This window comes from Momordica charantia, assembly GCF_013281855.1.
Source record: "Momordica charantia cultivar OHB3-1 chromosome 3 unlocalized genomic scaffold, Mcharantia_2.0 BLBB01000003.1, whole genome shotgun sequence".
Classification (NCBI taxonomy): domain Eukaryota; kingdom Viridiplantae; phylum Streptophyta; class Magnoliopsida; order Cucurbitales; family Cucurbitaceae; genus Momordica; species Momordica charantia.
In genome coordinates, this window is record NW_028275161.1 from 4874237 (window position 1) to 4890162 (window position 15926).

The 15926-nt window shown below is 32.7% G+C and overlaps 2 protein-coding genes across 2 annotated transcripts; both read right to left on the minus strand.

Moving 5' to 3' along the window:
• Positions 1-4117: 4117 nt before the first annotated feature.
• LOC111025368 (uncharacterized) lies at positions 4118-5124 on the minus strand. The gene has a single exon (XM_022303216.2). It carries the CDS (start codon positions 4949-4951, stop codon positions 4361-4363), a length of 591 nt encoding a protein of 196 aa, XP_022158908.1. The 5' UTR covers positions 4952-5124; the 3' UTR covers positions 4118-4360.
• Positions 5125-14285: 9161 nt separating this feature from the next.
• Positions 14286-15683, minus strand: WOX2 (WUSCHEL related homeobox 2). The gene is made up of 2 exons (XM_022303212.1): positions 15377-15683; positions 14286-14605 (listed from the first exon to the last, which is right to left on the minus strand). The coding sequence occupies exons 1-2, from the start codon at positions 15681-15683 to the stop codon at positions 14286-14288; spliced, it is 627 nt and encodes a 208-aa protein (XP_022158904.1).
• Positions 15684-15926: the final 243 nt, after the last annotated feature.

Genomic DNA, 15926 nt, shown 5'->3' on the forward strand with positions numbered 1-15926 from the left:
CCACGAAATTCATTCCCGGTCGTAATTTTGCAAAAAAAAAAAAATTAATAATAATAATAAAGTTCTTCTTTCTGCCAGTTTCAAATACCGCTCCAAAACGAAGTGGAAACAGAACCTTTTTGTTTGAATTTAAAATTCATCTTTTACATATCGCTTAGGATTTTTTGTTTAATAATTTAAAAATTATTTTTAATGGTCCTTACTTTAGATTTTTATATTCTTTTTCCAAAGTTGGGCTCTCTCTTTCTCTTTTCAACTTTTTTTTTCTTTTAGATCCTCTTTTCAACCCTTCATGACTCACATGGTTGAAATTTTCTAATACCAAGCAATTGAGCATATACTTAATATTTGCTCTTCTAATTATAAAATTGTTAATTTTACAAGTTTCAAAAATAGCAAAAGTTATAAAGATCACCTATTAAATTATATATTTTATTTCATAGATCACAATGTCGCAAAATTAAGTATGAATTACATAAATTTGGATATCTATAAATCATGCTTTTGAGTTATTAAAAAACTTGTGCACAGAATGATAAATCCGCCCGCCTTTGCCTTTGATCGAAAATTTTAAAGATTTTATGGAACGTGTTTATCGAGGTTGTTTTAGGTGTTATAAAAAATAGTTTTTAAAACTAATTTCTATATAAGTTTTATTTTAAAAACAGACAAGTTTTGCCAATAAATAGGAGCACCAACTTATTTTGACGTGTCATTGGTTTTGAATTTTAATAAATGGAAAATAAAGTAAAGTAGGACCATTTGTTTATTTAATGGAATATTTTTTAATTAATAAAATAAATACACGATATTTTGGAAATAAGTATGAGGCTGTGAGCCCAAGAAGTCTGGTATATATATTTTTGGTCCTTAGGTGTGAAGTTGGTGTATACTTGATTCTTGAAGTTTCAAAATGAACATTTTTAGTCCTTAGGTTTGAGGTAGGTATATCTAATTGTTCCGTGAAGTTTCAAAATGATCATTTTTTGTCTTGAGGTTTAAAGTAGGTGTTGATTTAGTCCCTGAGATTTTAAAATGAACATTTTTGGTCCCTGAAGTTTGAGAAATAGTTTTAAATGATCGTTGATTTTTCTTTTTACTGTTAATTAACTAATATTAAAATAACGTGACAAATTGCAATTAAATTGTTTATTGTAGTTGCTGATATGGCAAATTATATTAATTAAATGATATATGTCCGGTATGAATGGGAGACGACGCCACCAAAGACGTGTAGTGGTCGTCGGAAAAAAGAAGGAGAAAGAGAGAGGAAGAGATGAGGAGAGGAGAGAGAAAGTATCATCACCAACACATATATTATTTAATTAATACAATTTGTCACATCAACAACAACAATAAACAATTTAATAGCAATTTGTCACGTCATTTTAATATCAGTTAAGAAAATCAGGAACCATTTAGAACTATTTCTCAAATTGCAAGGATCAAAAGTGTTTATTTTAGACCTCCAAGGTCTAGGTTGATACCTACTATAAACCAAACTTGTTTATTTTGAAACTTCATGGACCAAGTAGATATCTACCTCAAACCTTAGAGACCAAAAATGTTCATTTTAAAATTTCAAGGACCAAATAGATACCTACCTCAAACCTTTGGACCAAAAACGTATTTTGCCCTATTTTTTACAAGTCTCTATTGTGTTTAAATTTAAAAAACTGAGCTAAAAAAAAACTTAACCATCTGCAAAAACTATTTAAATTTATCTCATGTTTTTATTTTTTATTTTTTATTTCTATTAACTTAAAATTTATTATCTCAAATTAAATTCACAGATACGAAAAGAGTTAACACTTTTTCTTTCTAAGGCTATTTACTTGGGATAATTACTTTGAGACTGGTTACCACAAACAACCTATTTTAACTTTAAACTTTAATTTATTAAATTCAACTCTAAACTTAAATGAGTAATAAAATAAATTTTTTTAAAATTAAATTAAAAAATATCTTAATCAACCAATGAGTTACACAAACAAAATACTACAAATTAATCAAGCATAAAAATGTCAAAATCCAACCATAAAAAAATATATATATATATATATATATTCGAACCGAGCCACACGATATCGATTTCGAGTAATCAAAAAATAAATGTATCAAATTCAACTCTAAACTTAAAATGAGTAATAAAATAAATTATTTTTAAAATTAAATTAAAAAAAATATATCTTAATCGACCAATTAGTTACATAAGCAAAATACTACAAGTCAAGAATAAAAACGTTAAAATCCAACCATTAAAAAAAGATATTCGAACATAGGCCACAAAATATCAATTCTAGGTTATCAAAAAATAAATGTACTCATATCTAGACAAAATTCGTCTAACAACTAAGAAAATCACAACTCACAAACCATTCAGGACTAGTTTGGTAACGTTCCCGTTTCTTGTTTCTCATTTCTAATCTTCTTAAGAAATTTAAGTATTTTACAACTAACTATATTTTCTAGAACATTCTCAAAATTGTATTGAAATTTTGGAAACAACCAAAATAATTTTTTCTTTCTGGTTCATATTTCCAATTTATTTAAAAAACATAAATTAAAAGATGTTTTATGATACTTGAATTCATAGATGTTGATAGTAAGTATTTTTGACTACCTAGAAATCCTTTTAATCATTCTACAAGTAATTCAAAGATTTCATCTTAATAGTATTATTTAATTCGATGAAATAAAAATTTGCTTCATCCATCCAACAAAGTATTTGATAAATTTTTTAAAGAAAAAAATAGGTTAAATTATAATTTGGTCCATGAAGTTTCTATTTATTTGGTGTACTCTAACAAATTTCTAATAAATCTTTGAACTTAGAAAGGATGTTTTTTAAATGATTATAATAGACCATGAACTTTCAATATTATCTGAAAGATTTAAATATGAAATCTATAATTTAGTTATAAATTTGGATTTAAATACTATTTTGACCTCCCTATTTTTTACCTTAGTTAATTTGAGTCATTTTATACTTTTAAATTTTGTTCATTTTAGTTCAATAAGTGACTAATTTGGTTCATAATTACAAAATTTAAACACGAATTTTATCCCAAATTCAAACTTTTGAATACATATATTTACATTCAAGAAATTTAGTTAACAAAGTATCATGCTAAAATTATGCTGGAAAGAAATTAGAAAAAAAATGAAAATGAAAGGACCAAATGATAACTTTTTAAAAGTATAGGGATCAAAATAGACGTTTTAAAAATACATTGATTAAAATGAACAAAAATTAAAAACAAATGAACCGAAACAAAAATTAAAAACAAATGAACCGAAACGAAGGTTTTAAAATTCTAGGAGATAAATAAAAATACTTTCATCCAAAAAAAAAAAGAAAAAGAATTGTTGGTGAGGGAAGAAGAAAAAAGGGGTAAATAATGGTTGGAGGGGCAACAAACTTTCGGCGGCCGCATCGCGTGATAATAACAATGACATTTCTTGTTGTTTGGGTAAGTGATCAATGGACACTTTTTTTTTCCTTTAAAACTTTTTCTTTTTGCCCCCTTTAATATTTCAAAATGAAGTCATGACATGACCTGCCCCTTCAAAATGTCAAATTTCCAACTGCTCCTTGAAAATGTCAAATTTTGTTTTCAGATTTTTTACCCAAATTCTGTTTTTCATACAGAAAACATGTTACATTGTTGAATTGTTGAGTCGAGAAAAATCTTTCATAATTATTTTACTTTTAGAAAATAATTCTTTTTACCCATTTGTAGTTCACTTTTAAAAGAGGTTCATAAAACCTTTTTAAATCCTAAAAGAATTTTAAATAACAATATAAGTAAATTAAACATTTGGAAGGTCGTAACTTTGAATTTAGAGTGGTTACAGAGACCTCTTAGATATTTTTAAAGTTCAAGAATTTAAACACAAAATTAAAAGTTTAGACTCCATTTTACAAGGATTTTGGTTTTTTGTTTTTTGTTTTACAAAATTATGCTTATTTTCCAAATTTTTTTTCTTTTGTCATAAATACATTTAAATTCTCACTAAAAATTCAAAAACTTAATCATACTTCAAAAACTATTATTAAAAATTCAGGACTCAAATATAAAACGAGTAGGGGTTAAATGGAAACAAAATAGAAAGATTACATATAAAAGAATTTATAGATAATTGTTCTCATGGATCCGGGCTTTGTCAGTACACCTTGCAACCAGGTAATTAACAAACCTATTGACTCTAATTTGTTCATGAATCTCTTCCCCAAAATTGAAAAGAAGGATTTATAAATGGTAGCAACGCCTGAGGAAACAAGGAACAGATCCATCCAAAACCTACAGCTATAACTATAATATGTACAAATAATTGAAGAAACAGATGAATGAAATCATCAAGAGAGGTTACTAGTGGGAAATTGAGGAGGAGAAGAAACCAGAGGAAGCACCTGAGAAGAGGTGGAGCAATGGAATGTGGGCTTTCTGTGGGCCTCTTCCATGAGCCTTCTGTACAGCTTCTCCTCTGCGTCTCTCAGAAACTTGAACTTGGGAGGGGGCGACGATTCGAAGAGGGGATTGAATCCGAACCCATGGAGAGACGGCGGGGAAGCCATTGGAGTGAAGAATGGAGTTTCGATCGCCATGATTATGTCACCAAGGCTTCGATTTCTGGATCTCCCATCCTCCGATTCCAAATCCTCCTTGGTTTCCTCGTTGATTGTGAACAGAAATCTGGGCTGCCCTCCCAGATTGTACAGCCCCATCACCTCCAAATCCCCTTCATCTTCATCTTCTGCATCTTCAACGTCCAATTCCTGCTTGGTTTCGTGGGATTTGTCTTTGAATTCGTGGTGGTCTTCCAGCTCTGTGGAATTGATTCTCTTCTTCTTCCAGCAGAGGAGGTAGTAGAGCTCTGCGGCTATGCCCAGAAAGAGGAGCCCCAAAACTGAGCCCAATCCAATATACAATCCACTGAAAGAATCCATGTTGTTGTGGTTGTGACCTTCAATTTTTGCATCCCCACCAAAAACCCACAGAGCAGAGCAGAGCAGAGGAGTTTAAAATTTTGAAATGAATGGGGAAGAGTGAGTCGTCCAACACTTGGGGGACCAAAGAAATGGTTCGTCTGTGTGAAATTTATCGCCCAAAGTCTAAGAGGAAGATTATTTAAATTGAGTGGTTTTATTTGTTTGGTGTTTTGTGGGGGCTACGGGCGAGCGTGATTAAGGCGTTCCTCTTGGATTATGGATAGGGTTGAGTTGCTGTGAGGGCGATGGAGGGCACCTCACATGGCCTTTGCAAAATTATCGACGGCTACATTTATAGGATATATGTGTGTATATTTTTAATTCAACTCGTAGGGTGGGAATTCGAATCGTTGTGTGGGAATCTAGATCCAGCCTCCAACGAGCACTTGCACACACAAGAATTCTGCTAAGTTCAATACACTCTGTGAGCTAAGTTAGCAAAAAGTTTTATTGACAATCGCAAGAGTACGAGGTGTGTGAGCATACCTTGCTTACTATGTCTCCCCTCTTGTTAACAGAGGGAGTCTTATTGGGTCGGTTTGAGTAGATATGCTTGAGTCTAGTTTGATTGAGTGATCTAGCTTGAGTGGTCTGACTTAGTGGTTCAACTCATGTTGCTTTCCAATTCACGTGAGCTTGGTAGGATAATTTTACCCATAACAATGACTCCCACTCTATGGGTGTTAATGTTAGGATTGGTGAAGCCAAATTGACATCGAAACGACCTAGGGACGAGTCGGGTTTTAGGGTTTATCCAGTCGAAATTATAGTCGTTTTGAGCCGATCTCAGAGCAATTTTGTGGCAGTTTCGAGGCAGAGGCTTAAGATATTGGCAAAAGTATTGAGGCATACGACATATTCAGAGTAATTAGATCTTGATTCTTGTGAGTTTCTCATTCAGTATAATGTGTCATAATACTTAGAAGCTATAGGGCTTTTGTTCGGACCTCTAGATGGTTCTAGGGAGATATTTGAGTTTTTTGTATCCAATCTCAATTATTTAGTGGACCCGCATATGAACAGAAGACTGGACGTAGCTCATAAACTGTTGGGGTGAACTAGTATAAATTCTTGTGTCGTTTATTACTTTCCTTTAATCTCTTATTTGTAATGTGTGATTGTGATTTATTGGATATAACTATGGAATGGGAAATTGTTTTGGAGCATCTAATCTCCCAACAAGTGGTATCAGAGCTGTAGGTTGCAATATCATGGGATCTAGTTAGAAGTCACATCACTACTTCGAAGGGGTGTTGAGATTTGATGGGAAGAATTTTGGGTTTTGGAAGATGCAAATTACAGATCTTCCTACATACAAGAATATTCATAAAACCCTGAAAGAACAACTGGCCACTGGAATGTCAGATAAAGAGTGGAAAGAGATGGATGAACAAGCAGTAGCAATCATCAGTCTATGTTCGACGATGAATGTGGTGAGTCTCGTGGCGAGCCAGAAAACAGCAATGGGACTGATGAAGGCTTTGATTGACATGTATGAAAAACTTTCTGCCAACAACAAGGTGATTCTCATTACGAGATATTTCAACATCCACATGGAAGAGAGTACCTCAGTGAACTCCTACATAAATGAGGTCACTGATCTGATGAACCAAGTTAGAGTCTATGGAGATAACTTCTTCAGAGGAGGTGAAGGCTATAAAACTGCTATCCTCTTTGCCTGACAGTTGGGAGACGATGAAAAGGACAGGGCCAAATTTGTCGGGAGTTAAGAGTTTGAAATTTTTAGATATCTGTGACGCTGCAATTGCTGAGAAGGTTCACAAAAAAGGGAAGAATTCTGCATCCACTTCGGGGGGGGGGGGGGAGAGAATAGTTTAGAATTAACATTGGTAGCTCAGAACGTGCACAAAGGGAAGATGAGTTATAAGGGAAAGCAACAGTATTGCAACCAGAGGAGTGGAAGTAATAGTGGAGATGTGGAATGTTTTTACTGCCACAAGAAGGGACGCATTAAGCAGTTTTGTAGGAAGCTTACAGAGGATCAACAGAAGGGTGATTCTGCTAATGTGGCAGAAAGAGTAGAATAGTTTCTGGCATGTGTTGAGAGCGACTCAGTAGATCGACCATTAGAGTGGATTGTGGACACTGCAACATCGACACATATATCTTCAAACAGAAAGCGGTTCACATATTTTTACTAGTCAGCACGACGAGGTAAGGATGGGGAATGTGAGTATCTTCAAGGTTAGAGGAATTAGGGATGTCTGTTTGGTGACCGATGAGGGAAAATAGTTGGTGTTGCGAGTTGTCAAGTATGTTCCAGGTTTTAGAATGAATTTGTTATCTGCTGGAAAACTGGATGACGATGGTTACAAGAGTGAGTTTGCATAGGATAGCTGGAAACTTTTGAGGGGATCCGAGGTAGCAGCAGTGGGCCATAAGGAAGCCTCAATTTATGTGTCTAAATTTAAGGATGCCAGGGGATTTGAGAGACAAATGATGCATAGGGTTGCAAATGGTTCAGGGTGAGACTTTAAAAAACCGGCAGTAATGATAACCAAGATAGAAGAAGAAATTATGCCATCAGTTCAAGTACAACAACTGAGAAGTAAAGAAAAGGGAAAGGGGAATAGCACAGTGAGTTGTTCGACAGGTTGTCAGTTTCGAGCCTCAATTGTTAGACAATTTGACGAGCTAATGAAGTCGCGTAAGCGAAGGAGTGCATCGAGGGAGAAGACTACAGTAGGTGCTGAAGGTAAGCGCAATCTCTCTAGAGTGGCAACAGACTTGGGTGGGAGTGCCAAGTCATCAGAGGGGAAACCTTCCTTTAGAGGTCGTTGGGTTCGATCGAGGAAGGAAGCATCAGGGACTACTTAGATCGAGTTAGAGCACGTAGCTGTGTCTCTAGCGTTTGGGAGACAAGACCATGTAGAATTACTCAGTCTCTGAGAAATCATCACAAATCGAGCTTGGGTAGGGTCAACCATATGAGAGTTAGTTGTTAGGTTTTATGCCCTAAACTCGTGGTTTGTAAATTGTTGCGCTTCTGCTTAATAGCTAGAGGATAAGTGCAAGTGCACACTGTCACAAGTAATAATCTGGAAATATTCCAAGTTCGTCTCCACAGGGACTAGTTTTCTTTTAAAATTGATTTTGTAAACTGCTTGAATGAGCAATCGAGTTTGGGAATAAGAATTGGTGGAATTGTTGGGAACACAAATTAGAAACACGGAAATTAAAAGGCCAACCCCCTACTTCTGTTTAGTTCTAAAATGATGAATTACACCTACCAAATGTGCCCGTAATTACGCTCAATTTATGCAAACTGGTTCAACTCCTATTCCATACCGCTTTTGGTTTTTTTAGAAGTTTAGGCTAGTGTTTACATATGTCTATGAAACTCTAGAATCCTAAATAAATCAAGTTCCAACTTACGTTTAACGGGTAAGAGAGCCTATGTCTAGGATCTTATTTTAGTTCTTATTTCTAAGTAACTTCCCGTTTTATCTTGATGAACTCCGTTGACTCTAACCTTTTCAGAATTAAATTCAACTGTTGTGATTTAAACAAGTGGCCAACAAGAAAAATCAACTAGATAAATTGTATCAATCAAGATAAGCAAAGAGAGCGTAATACGTCGTGCTCACTGATAGATGTAATTTATAGTGATAAGAACTAAGCATTCGTAGGAGGGTTGAAGAACAATTTACCTACTCATGGAATTGAAAGAAATTAAAACATAAGAGAAGATAACAAAAGATATCATTTTAATTAGAATTGGAAAGAAAGCACAAAATGGAACAAATTGAATTGCAATAAAATAACAAGAGTAATTGTAGAAAAATAATTGAAAACAAAACTTAAATAAAAACTACAAAACTAGAGTAGAAAGGAAAAGAAAAGCATGAAAAATGAGATGTATAGAAGTAATGCTTGGAGGCTCCTTTTATAGGCCATGAAAGTAACAAGGATTTGAGAAATTCAAGGGAAGTTGGCAACCACTTGTTGTAGAGATATTAGGAGTAAAACCAAATCTTGGATCAATTACTTGGTCAAAAGTGGTTATTCCCGTTTTGACAATCTATGCATCGAATGTGGCTGGCGCATTGCGAAGCTGGAACTTTCAAAGCAACTTGGCTGGCTCATTCCTCTAGTAAGCTAGAAATTCTGGCCTTGCAATGTGTCTGACGCATTGTGATCATAAATCTTCATTTTTCCTTACAACATAAGCATATTTACACAAATTAGCCTTCATTTACTTATAACTGAATTCCAAAGTCCCTAATCACAAATTATGCACATTTTTCCTAAATTATATGCATGAACATACATTTTTCATCCCAAATATAAGTTACTTAAGCAAGCAAACCTACACTTTTTAGCATTAAATCAAGTCTTATCATAAATGCAGAACAAATATTTATTCAATGAAGCTGTTATTCAAGTTTCTTTTAAGATTGCATTAACCCAAATCCAATAAACTAACATCCGAGGTTATGTCATGTAACTGGAATAGTATATAATTAATATACATGGTATATATTTAACATACAGTATATTCGATATATAAGTGGATAATGTTCCAGTAATAACCTAAAGGGTCTATAGTATATGGGTAAGGTTGGTACCTTATCCTGGTAACACTATGGATACAGCCCACTTTGTAAGAGTTACAAACAACTTAATCCAAATCGTTCATGTGGAGACATGCGAGTAGGGGTATCCTATGCAATGAGTTTGTATAAGACCAGACCGCGAAATAATTAATCTTTAGTTGTAACACCGTTAACTAATAGATTATTATTTCATAGGAAGACCAAGTAACTCAATCTCAATCCTAAGTGAGTCATGAACTCTTGCCTATAAGGGATCGTCCTTTGATTTGTATGGGCGAGAGTGACTCGGGTCACCGATTCAATATTCCTGCCATTTTGGGGACCAAGTGGGGAGCTGTGAACATAACTACACAAGATTGAATTCACTCATTCCCAACCTTAGGGTAAGTAGATGAGTGTTCTCTTAATTGCTGACTTCGAGACTTGAATAAGGGGCCCCACTCTCTCACTGGCTCAAGAAGGACGTCTGTTTAATGGTTAGACCATAAATAGATTGTTCATTAGAGGATCAGTGGTACTTAAGGAGAAAAGAGGTAACTCAGGGGTAAAACGGTAATTTGATCCAATTGAAGTTACAAACATTCGTGAAGGATTGACTTACTGTTAATGGTCAATATCCATGGACGCAAAATATTCTACAGTGCGAAGAGTGCAGCTGTGGGTCTTTAGTGGAGTGACTCACAATTAACGAATGTTGGTTATTTTGGTTAATGAGTTTAATAATTTAATCTTATATTGTTGGAGCTTCTAATTTGTACGTCCATTAGGTTCCCCCGCTAGCTCACAACGGGTAAAACAAGGATCAAGTCTTGTGAAATAATTTGAGGGATTCAACTTATTTAAGGGAATGTAGGTTAATTGTATAAGATACAATTAATATAATGTATATAGATACATTATAATATAAAGTTAACTACGAGTGACATTCATAACTAAACTATATATTATGAGAGTTATATTTGAATAAGATTCAAATACGAATTAATATGAATTGGATTCATATTAAAATTATAGATTAAAATTAATGTGAATGAGATTCACATTAAAACTATAGGTTATGAGAGAGAGATATATTTGAATATGATTCAAATAAAGATTTAATTAAATATATGATATATTTAATTATTATTAATTCATTAAATTAATTTAATTAACAACACACTTCCTCCCATTCTGCAAGGGAGTGGGAAGATGGTGGGTGGGGAGGTTACTTCCTCCCAACTCTTCTGCCTCTCTATAAAATGCAAAGAGTTGCATTTTGGTGGGGTTGAACATCTTCTCTAAAAGCTTCCTTGAAATCCAAATTCTCTCACTTTCAAAAGACAGTTCCTATAAATCGGTCATTGCCAAGAGAATAGTAGGAAAGACTTTTTGGTGGTGTTGGTGTGCTCATTGAAGAACGACCTTCAAATGTAGGTTTCTCTACTTCTCATTCTTTGCATTGCTTATGTCTTTTCTTTATTGAATTTCTAAAATAAAATCGAAGCACAAGCGTTCACGCGCTTCCTTATCAACAAATTATCAACAAATTGGCAAAAATTGAATTAAATTCAAAACGCTATACATATAAAAAGGCTCATTGTCATATCATTCAAAAAATTAGTGGATATATTAGCAGTATATCAAAACACATATTAGAGGCAATATATTTGAAATTATTGATATATCAGTGATATATCAATAATAAATCAATAGTAAATCAATTGTACATCAATCATATCAAAAGTATATATCAACAACATATATCATATTTATATCAGAGATATATCAGTAGTAAATCAGAGGTATATAAAGTATACATAAGACATATATCAATCTTATATCAATGGTAAATCATTCAATGGTAAATTATATGATCATATCACAAGTTATATCAATAGTAAATTAGTGGTATATTAAAGGTATATCAAGTATATATCAATGCTATATCAATAGTAAATTAATAAATAGTAAATCATATAATTATATAAGAAATTATATCAGTACATATCATAATTATATTAGTGGTATATCAATTGTATATCAGTGGCATATCAGTTACATATTAGTGGTACATCAATTATATATTAGTGGTACATTAGTAGTAAATCAGAGGTATATCAAGTATATATCTGATACATATCAGTGCTATATAAGTAGTAAATCAATAAATGCTAAATCATATAGTCTAAGAAGTTATATCAGTAGATATCATAATTATATCAATGGTATATCAGTTGTATTTCAGTGGTATATCAGTTACATATTAGTGGTACATCAGTTATATATTAGTGGTACATCAGAGGTATATCAAGTATATATATGATGTATATTAGTGCTATATCGAGTGGTAAATCAATAAATGGTGAATCATATAATCATATAAGAAGTTATATCAGTAGATATCATAGTTATATCAGTGGTAGAGATATATCTAGTATATATCATATATATATCAGTACTATTAATGTTTTGGGCTTCTAGGGTAAATTTGTCCTTTAATAATTTCCGCCTTCGTTTTTTTTAAATGAGAAAATATCTTTAATGAGTCATTTTAGAAACTATATTTCATAGATAGCTTAAGTTTTCAAATTTTTACATATTTGGATTCTTAGATTTCAAATTTTCAATAATCCCATGATTACCCTAAATTATTATTGTTTTATTTTATTAAATATTTTTTTATTTAAATAATTAGATTTGATTTTCATCAAACTTTTTCGATATTTGGATTCCAAATCTTTTTCTGTTGACCCAACCTAAAAAGTCCTATATTTTTCTCCTATCACAATTAATACCAAATTCTTCTTTGTATAATCAAAATTTAAAAATTCCTCTCTCACCGAATTTTTCTTTTTCGACTCTTTTTTTTCTGCAATGGTATGATAAACATATACTTATCTAAATAGTTATATAATATATACTTTTTATTATTATATACTATTATGTTATAGAATATATTCCAACTACCATTATATAATATATTGTTATACCATAATTTATAGTACAATAAACATATACTATTTGAAAAGGTTATATAATATATAGCTTTTAGTTGTATATACTCAAATATTAATTAAGTTATATAATATATAACTTTTGGTGGTATATACCCAAATATTACGTTATATAATATATATCTTGAAGTATTGTGCCATATATCCAAAATCTAATCAACTCCCTAATGATTTTAGGTTTTCAAATTAGAGATTGTAGGTATTTAGGGATTTCAAAATAAAAATGGATTTCATGAAACATAGCTGCATGATTTCAGGGATTTCAAAACAAAAATTAGGAAACCGCCCAAATTTTAAATTTATTCCATATTTGATTTTATTTTTTATCCTTATCTAACATATATTAGTGATGACCTATGAGTAATTTTTCTAATGGATTTCACCCATAATGGATCAATCTTTCGACAATACTGTAAATTGTTAAAAAGTTGAGCTCATAGTGTAATTTGAATCATAAAATAGGCTATTTGTGTATTAATCTCTACAAAAATTGCCATATTTGGAAAAGTTAAACATGGATGCTAAATGTGCTATTTTACTTAATTGTTTTGACATTATTGCAATTGCCCTTGAATTAATCCCTCTCTCCTCTCTGTCTCAACTTTCATTCCTTTGTGACCTCCCATTTCCGAGTGTGATTGTATCATTAAGTAGAAATCAAATGTTCAAGTTTTTTATTTGCTCAAATTAATCTATATTTTTAGCAATTTTGGTCTTTTGGGTCTGACTTTATTATTGGAAAAAAAGATCTTAATCAACCAATTAGTTACACAAACAAAACGCTACAAATCAAGCACAAAAATGTCAAAAGTCAACCATTAAACAAGATAATAGTCAAATATTTAATTTTAAAATAATGAGTTATCAAATATTTAATGATATTAAGGGGGTAGATTCTCCCAAACTTTAACATAGTCAAATTTTTTCCATTAGAAAGTGGAATTTGATGATTAGTGCTTGAATGAAACAGTGGCATATTTGATGTCCAAAATTGAACTCAGTCATGCGATAGCCGGTGCCGCCCATGGCATCTCCATTATTCGGCAAGTTATTTCAATGGAAAATCTCTGAAATTTTCTGGGTATCTCTATTCTCTCGCAGCGACATCAAAAGATTCATTCCTTTTAAATGTGAGGGTGTAATTTTTACGATCGAATGTTTAATTTTCTCACTTATAAAAGTTGGAAGGTTTAATTTTTTACCATTGAAATTTAAGATTCTAATTTTTAATTTATAATTTACAAGTACAACTGTAACAACTACTTACTTCAAGTGAGATTCACCTAAAACTTTATATACAGTGAAAATTGTTGATATAAATTTGTAGCTAAATTTCCTTAGAGAGATTAGATAAAGATAAAATGAAAGAACCAAAATCTATATTTTATTTTAAAGGATCAAAATAGGCCTTGTGAGAGCACAGTGCACAGTGATTAAATTGAACAAAATTTGAAACTAAAAGGATCAAAATGGATGTGGATCAAAATGAAGTAAAACCCAAACTACAATAATATTTAAACCTATTAACTAACTTTTCCTATTCCAACATTCAAACCTTGTGTAAATGGAGAAATGGAAACTTAATTTCAATACCCTAAACTCAGAAACCGTGGATTGATTGAATAATTCCTTCATCACAGAAATGAAAAAAGAATATCACAAAATGCAAGTTTGCTCTATAAAGACAAGAAAATCCCTCCCTTTTCTAACAAAGTTTTCCTAGAGAAAAAAATCAAAGTACGTCCCACGGCCAGAAGAGCTAACACCGGCCGAAGAATGGTCGGCAGAGGTTTCGGAAGACGTCGGTGGCAGTGGTCCGACTTGTAAATCTCCGGTCGGATGCGTCGGAAAGAGAGACAGAGTTTCAGTCTGAATGTTAAGGTTAATGGCGGAGACCTCAATTTCACCATTACTGTTTCTTCTCTCGCTCTTTGATCTTCTCCTCGCAATGCCACTGCTTTGAAGCGCCTTGGAATTGTTATGGTACGGTGGATACAATCCGACGTCGTTTTGATGTACGTAGTATGGGCTGCAACCCACTGATATCATAAAAGAGAAGCTCATGAGAGTAGAAGAACAAAAGAAAAATAAAAATGGATCTTAATAATTTCATCACAAATCTACTTAATGTCAAGTCCAGAGACTTAATTAAAGATTTAAACTAATCATCCCTCTTCACTTGTGAGCTTGGAAATTATGCACCAAATGCCCAACAAAAGTTGTTATCAATTTAAAGACATCCAATTTGGTTTAAGAAAATAATTAAAAAAAAATCTAAATTCTACCATCTGACATACTTGTTCTTAAAAGAAATTTCATTGTTTGATTTATACGAGTGGTTAAAGAACACTAATTCTATATTATCTAAAAAGAAATCATGGTTGGATTGATTTTGATAGCTAAATTGGAAAAAAAAAGTATAGTTTAGTGCATTAAAGCGACTACATTTGTATTTTTTTTCTTTCAAATTATAACCAAAAAAAAAAACATAAAATCTCTTACCATAATACCATGTTTCATAATGTCTTGTTTTTCACAGTATTTTGTTTCTCACAGAAAAACAGTGACAACAAGGATTCAAACATTTAGCAAATTTTTGTGATCATTACTTTTTTTTAATGGTCACATAAATCTTATCTTGAACAAATTAATATTTTACTACATATTATATATAAATTCGGTGTATACTCGTGGAGTTTTTATGGGTGAAATCTTAGTGAAGACAAAAATGTACCAAATAACCCCATGTGTACTTTGACGACAGACCGTGGATTATGGATAAATTTAAATGAGAAAGTAAAGGAACGAACCGTTTGGGGAAGAATATGGGTTGGAATTGAAGTGAAGAAAGTGGCTAAAAAGGGCCAAACTCTGCTGCTTCTGCTTCTGCCTCTGCCTGGCCTTGTGATTCTGAAACCAATAGAACACATTCTTGCCTTCAATATGGCCGTAAGCTTTGAGGCTATTGGTGATTTCATGTATTTGGTCGGCACTGGGCGTCCTCACTCCTTGCTTGTATAAGTTCTCCAAAATCCCAATCTGCTCCTTCGTCGGATTCCACCGCGAGCTCGCCGGAGCGCCGCCCACCTCCGATCTGACCCCCCCGTCCACTTCCATGGCAACCAAAATCAACAATTAGGGTTTTAGTTTGAGGTAATAATAAGGGCCGGGGCTTCAAATTTTGATCTGCATGGAAAATAATTGCCTCTCATTCTGCAGACCCGAAAATTAAAGAAAAAAGAAAAATGAAAATGGACCAATGGGGTGCGGTTTTATGGACATGCGTGTCTCGTTTTTGGCGATGCGAAATCTCTGAAAACATGATGGGAGGAAGGGGAAGGGTTTTGAGGTGAAAAGACG

Coding starts and splice junctions, on each gene's coding strand:
- LOC111025368 (XM_022303216.2), bottom strand. CDS start 4,951: ATGGATTCTTTCAGTGGATTGTATATTGGATTGGGCTCAGTTTTGGGG.
- WOX2 (XM_022303212.1), bottom strand. CDS start 15,683: ATGGAAGTGGACGGGGGGGTCAGATCGGAGGTGGGCGGCGCTCCGGCG. Junction 14,606..15,376: donor CCCATATTCTTCCCCAAACG/GTTCGTTCCTTT, acceptor TTATGATATCAG/TGGGTTGCAGCCCATACTAC.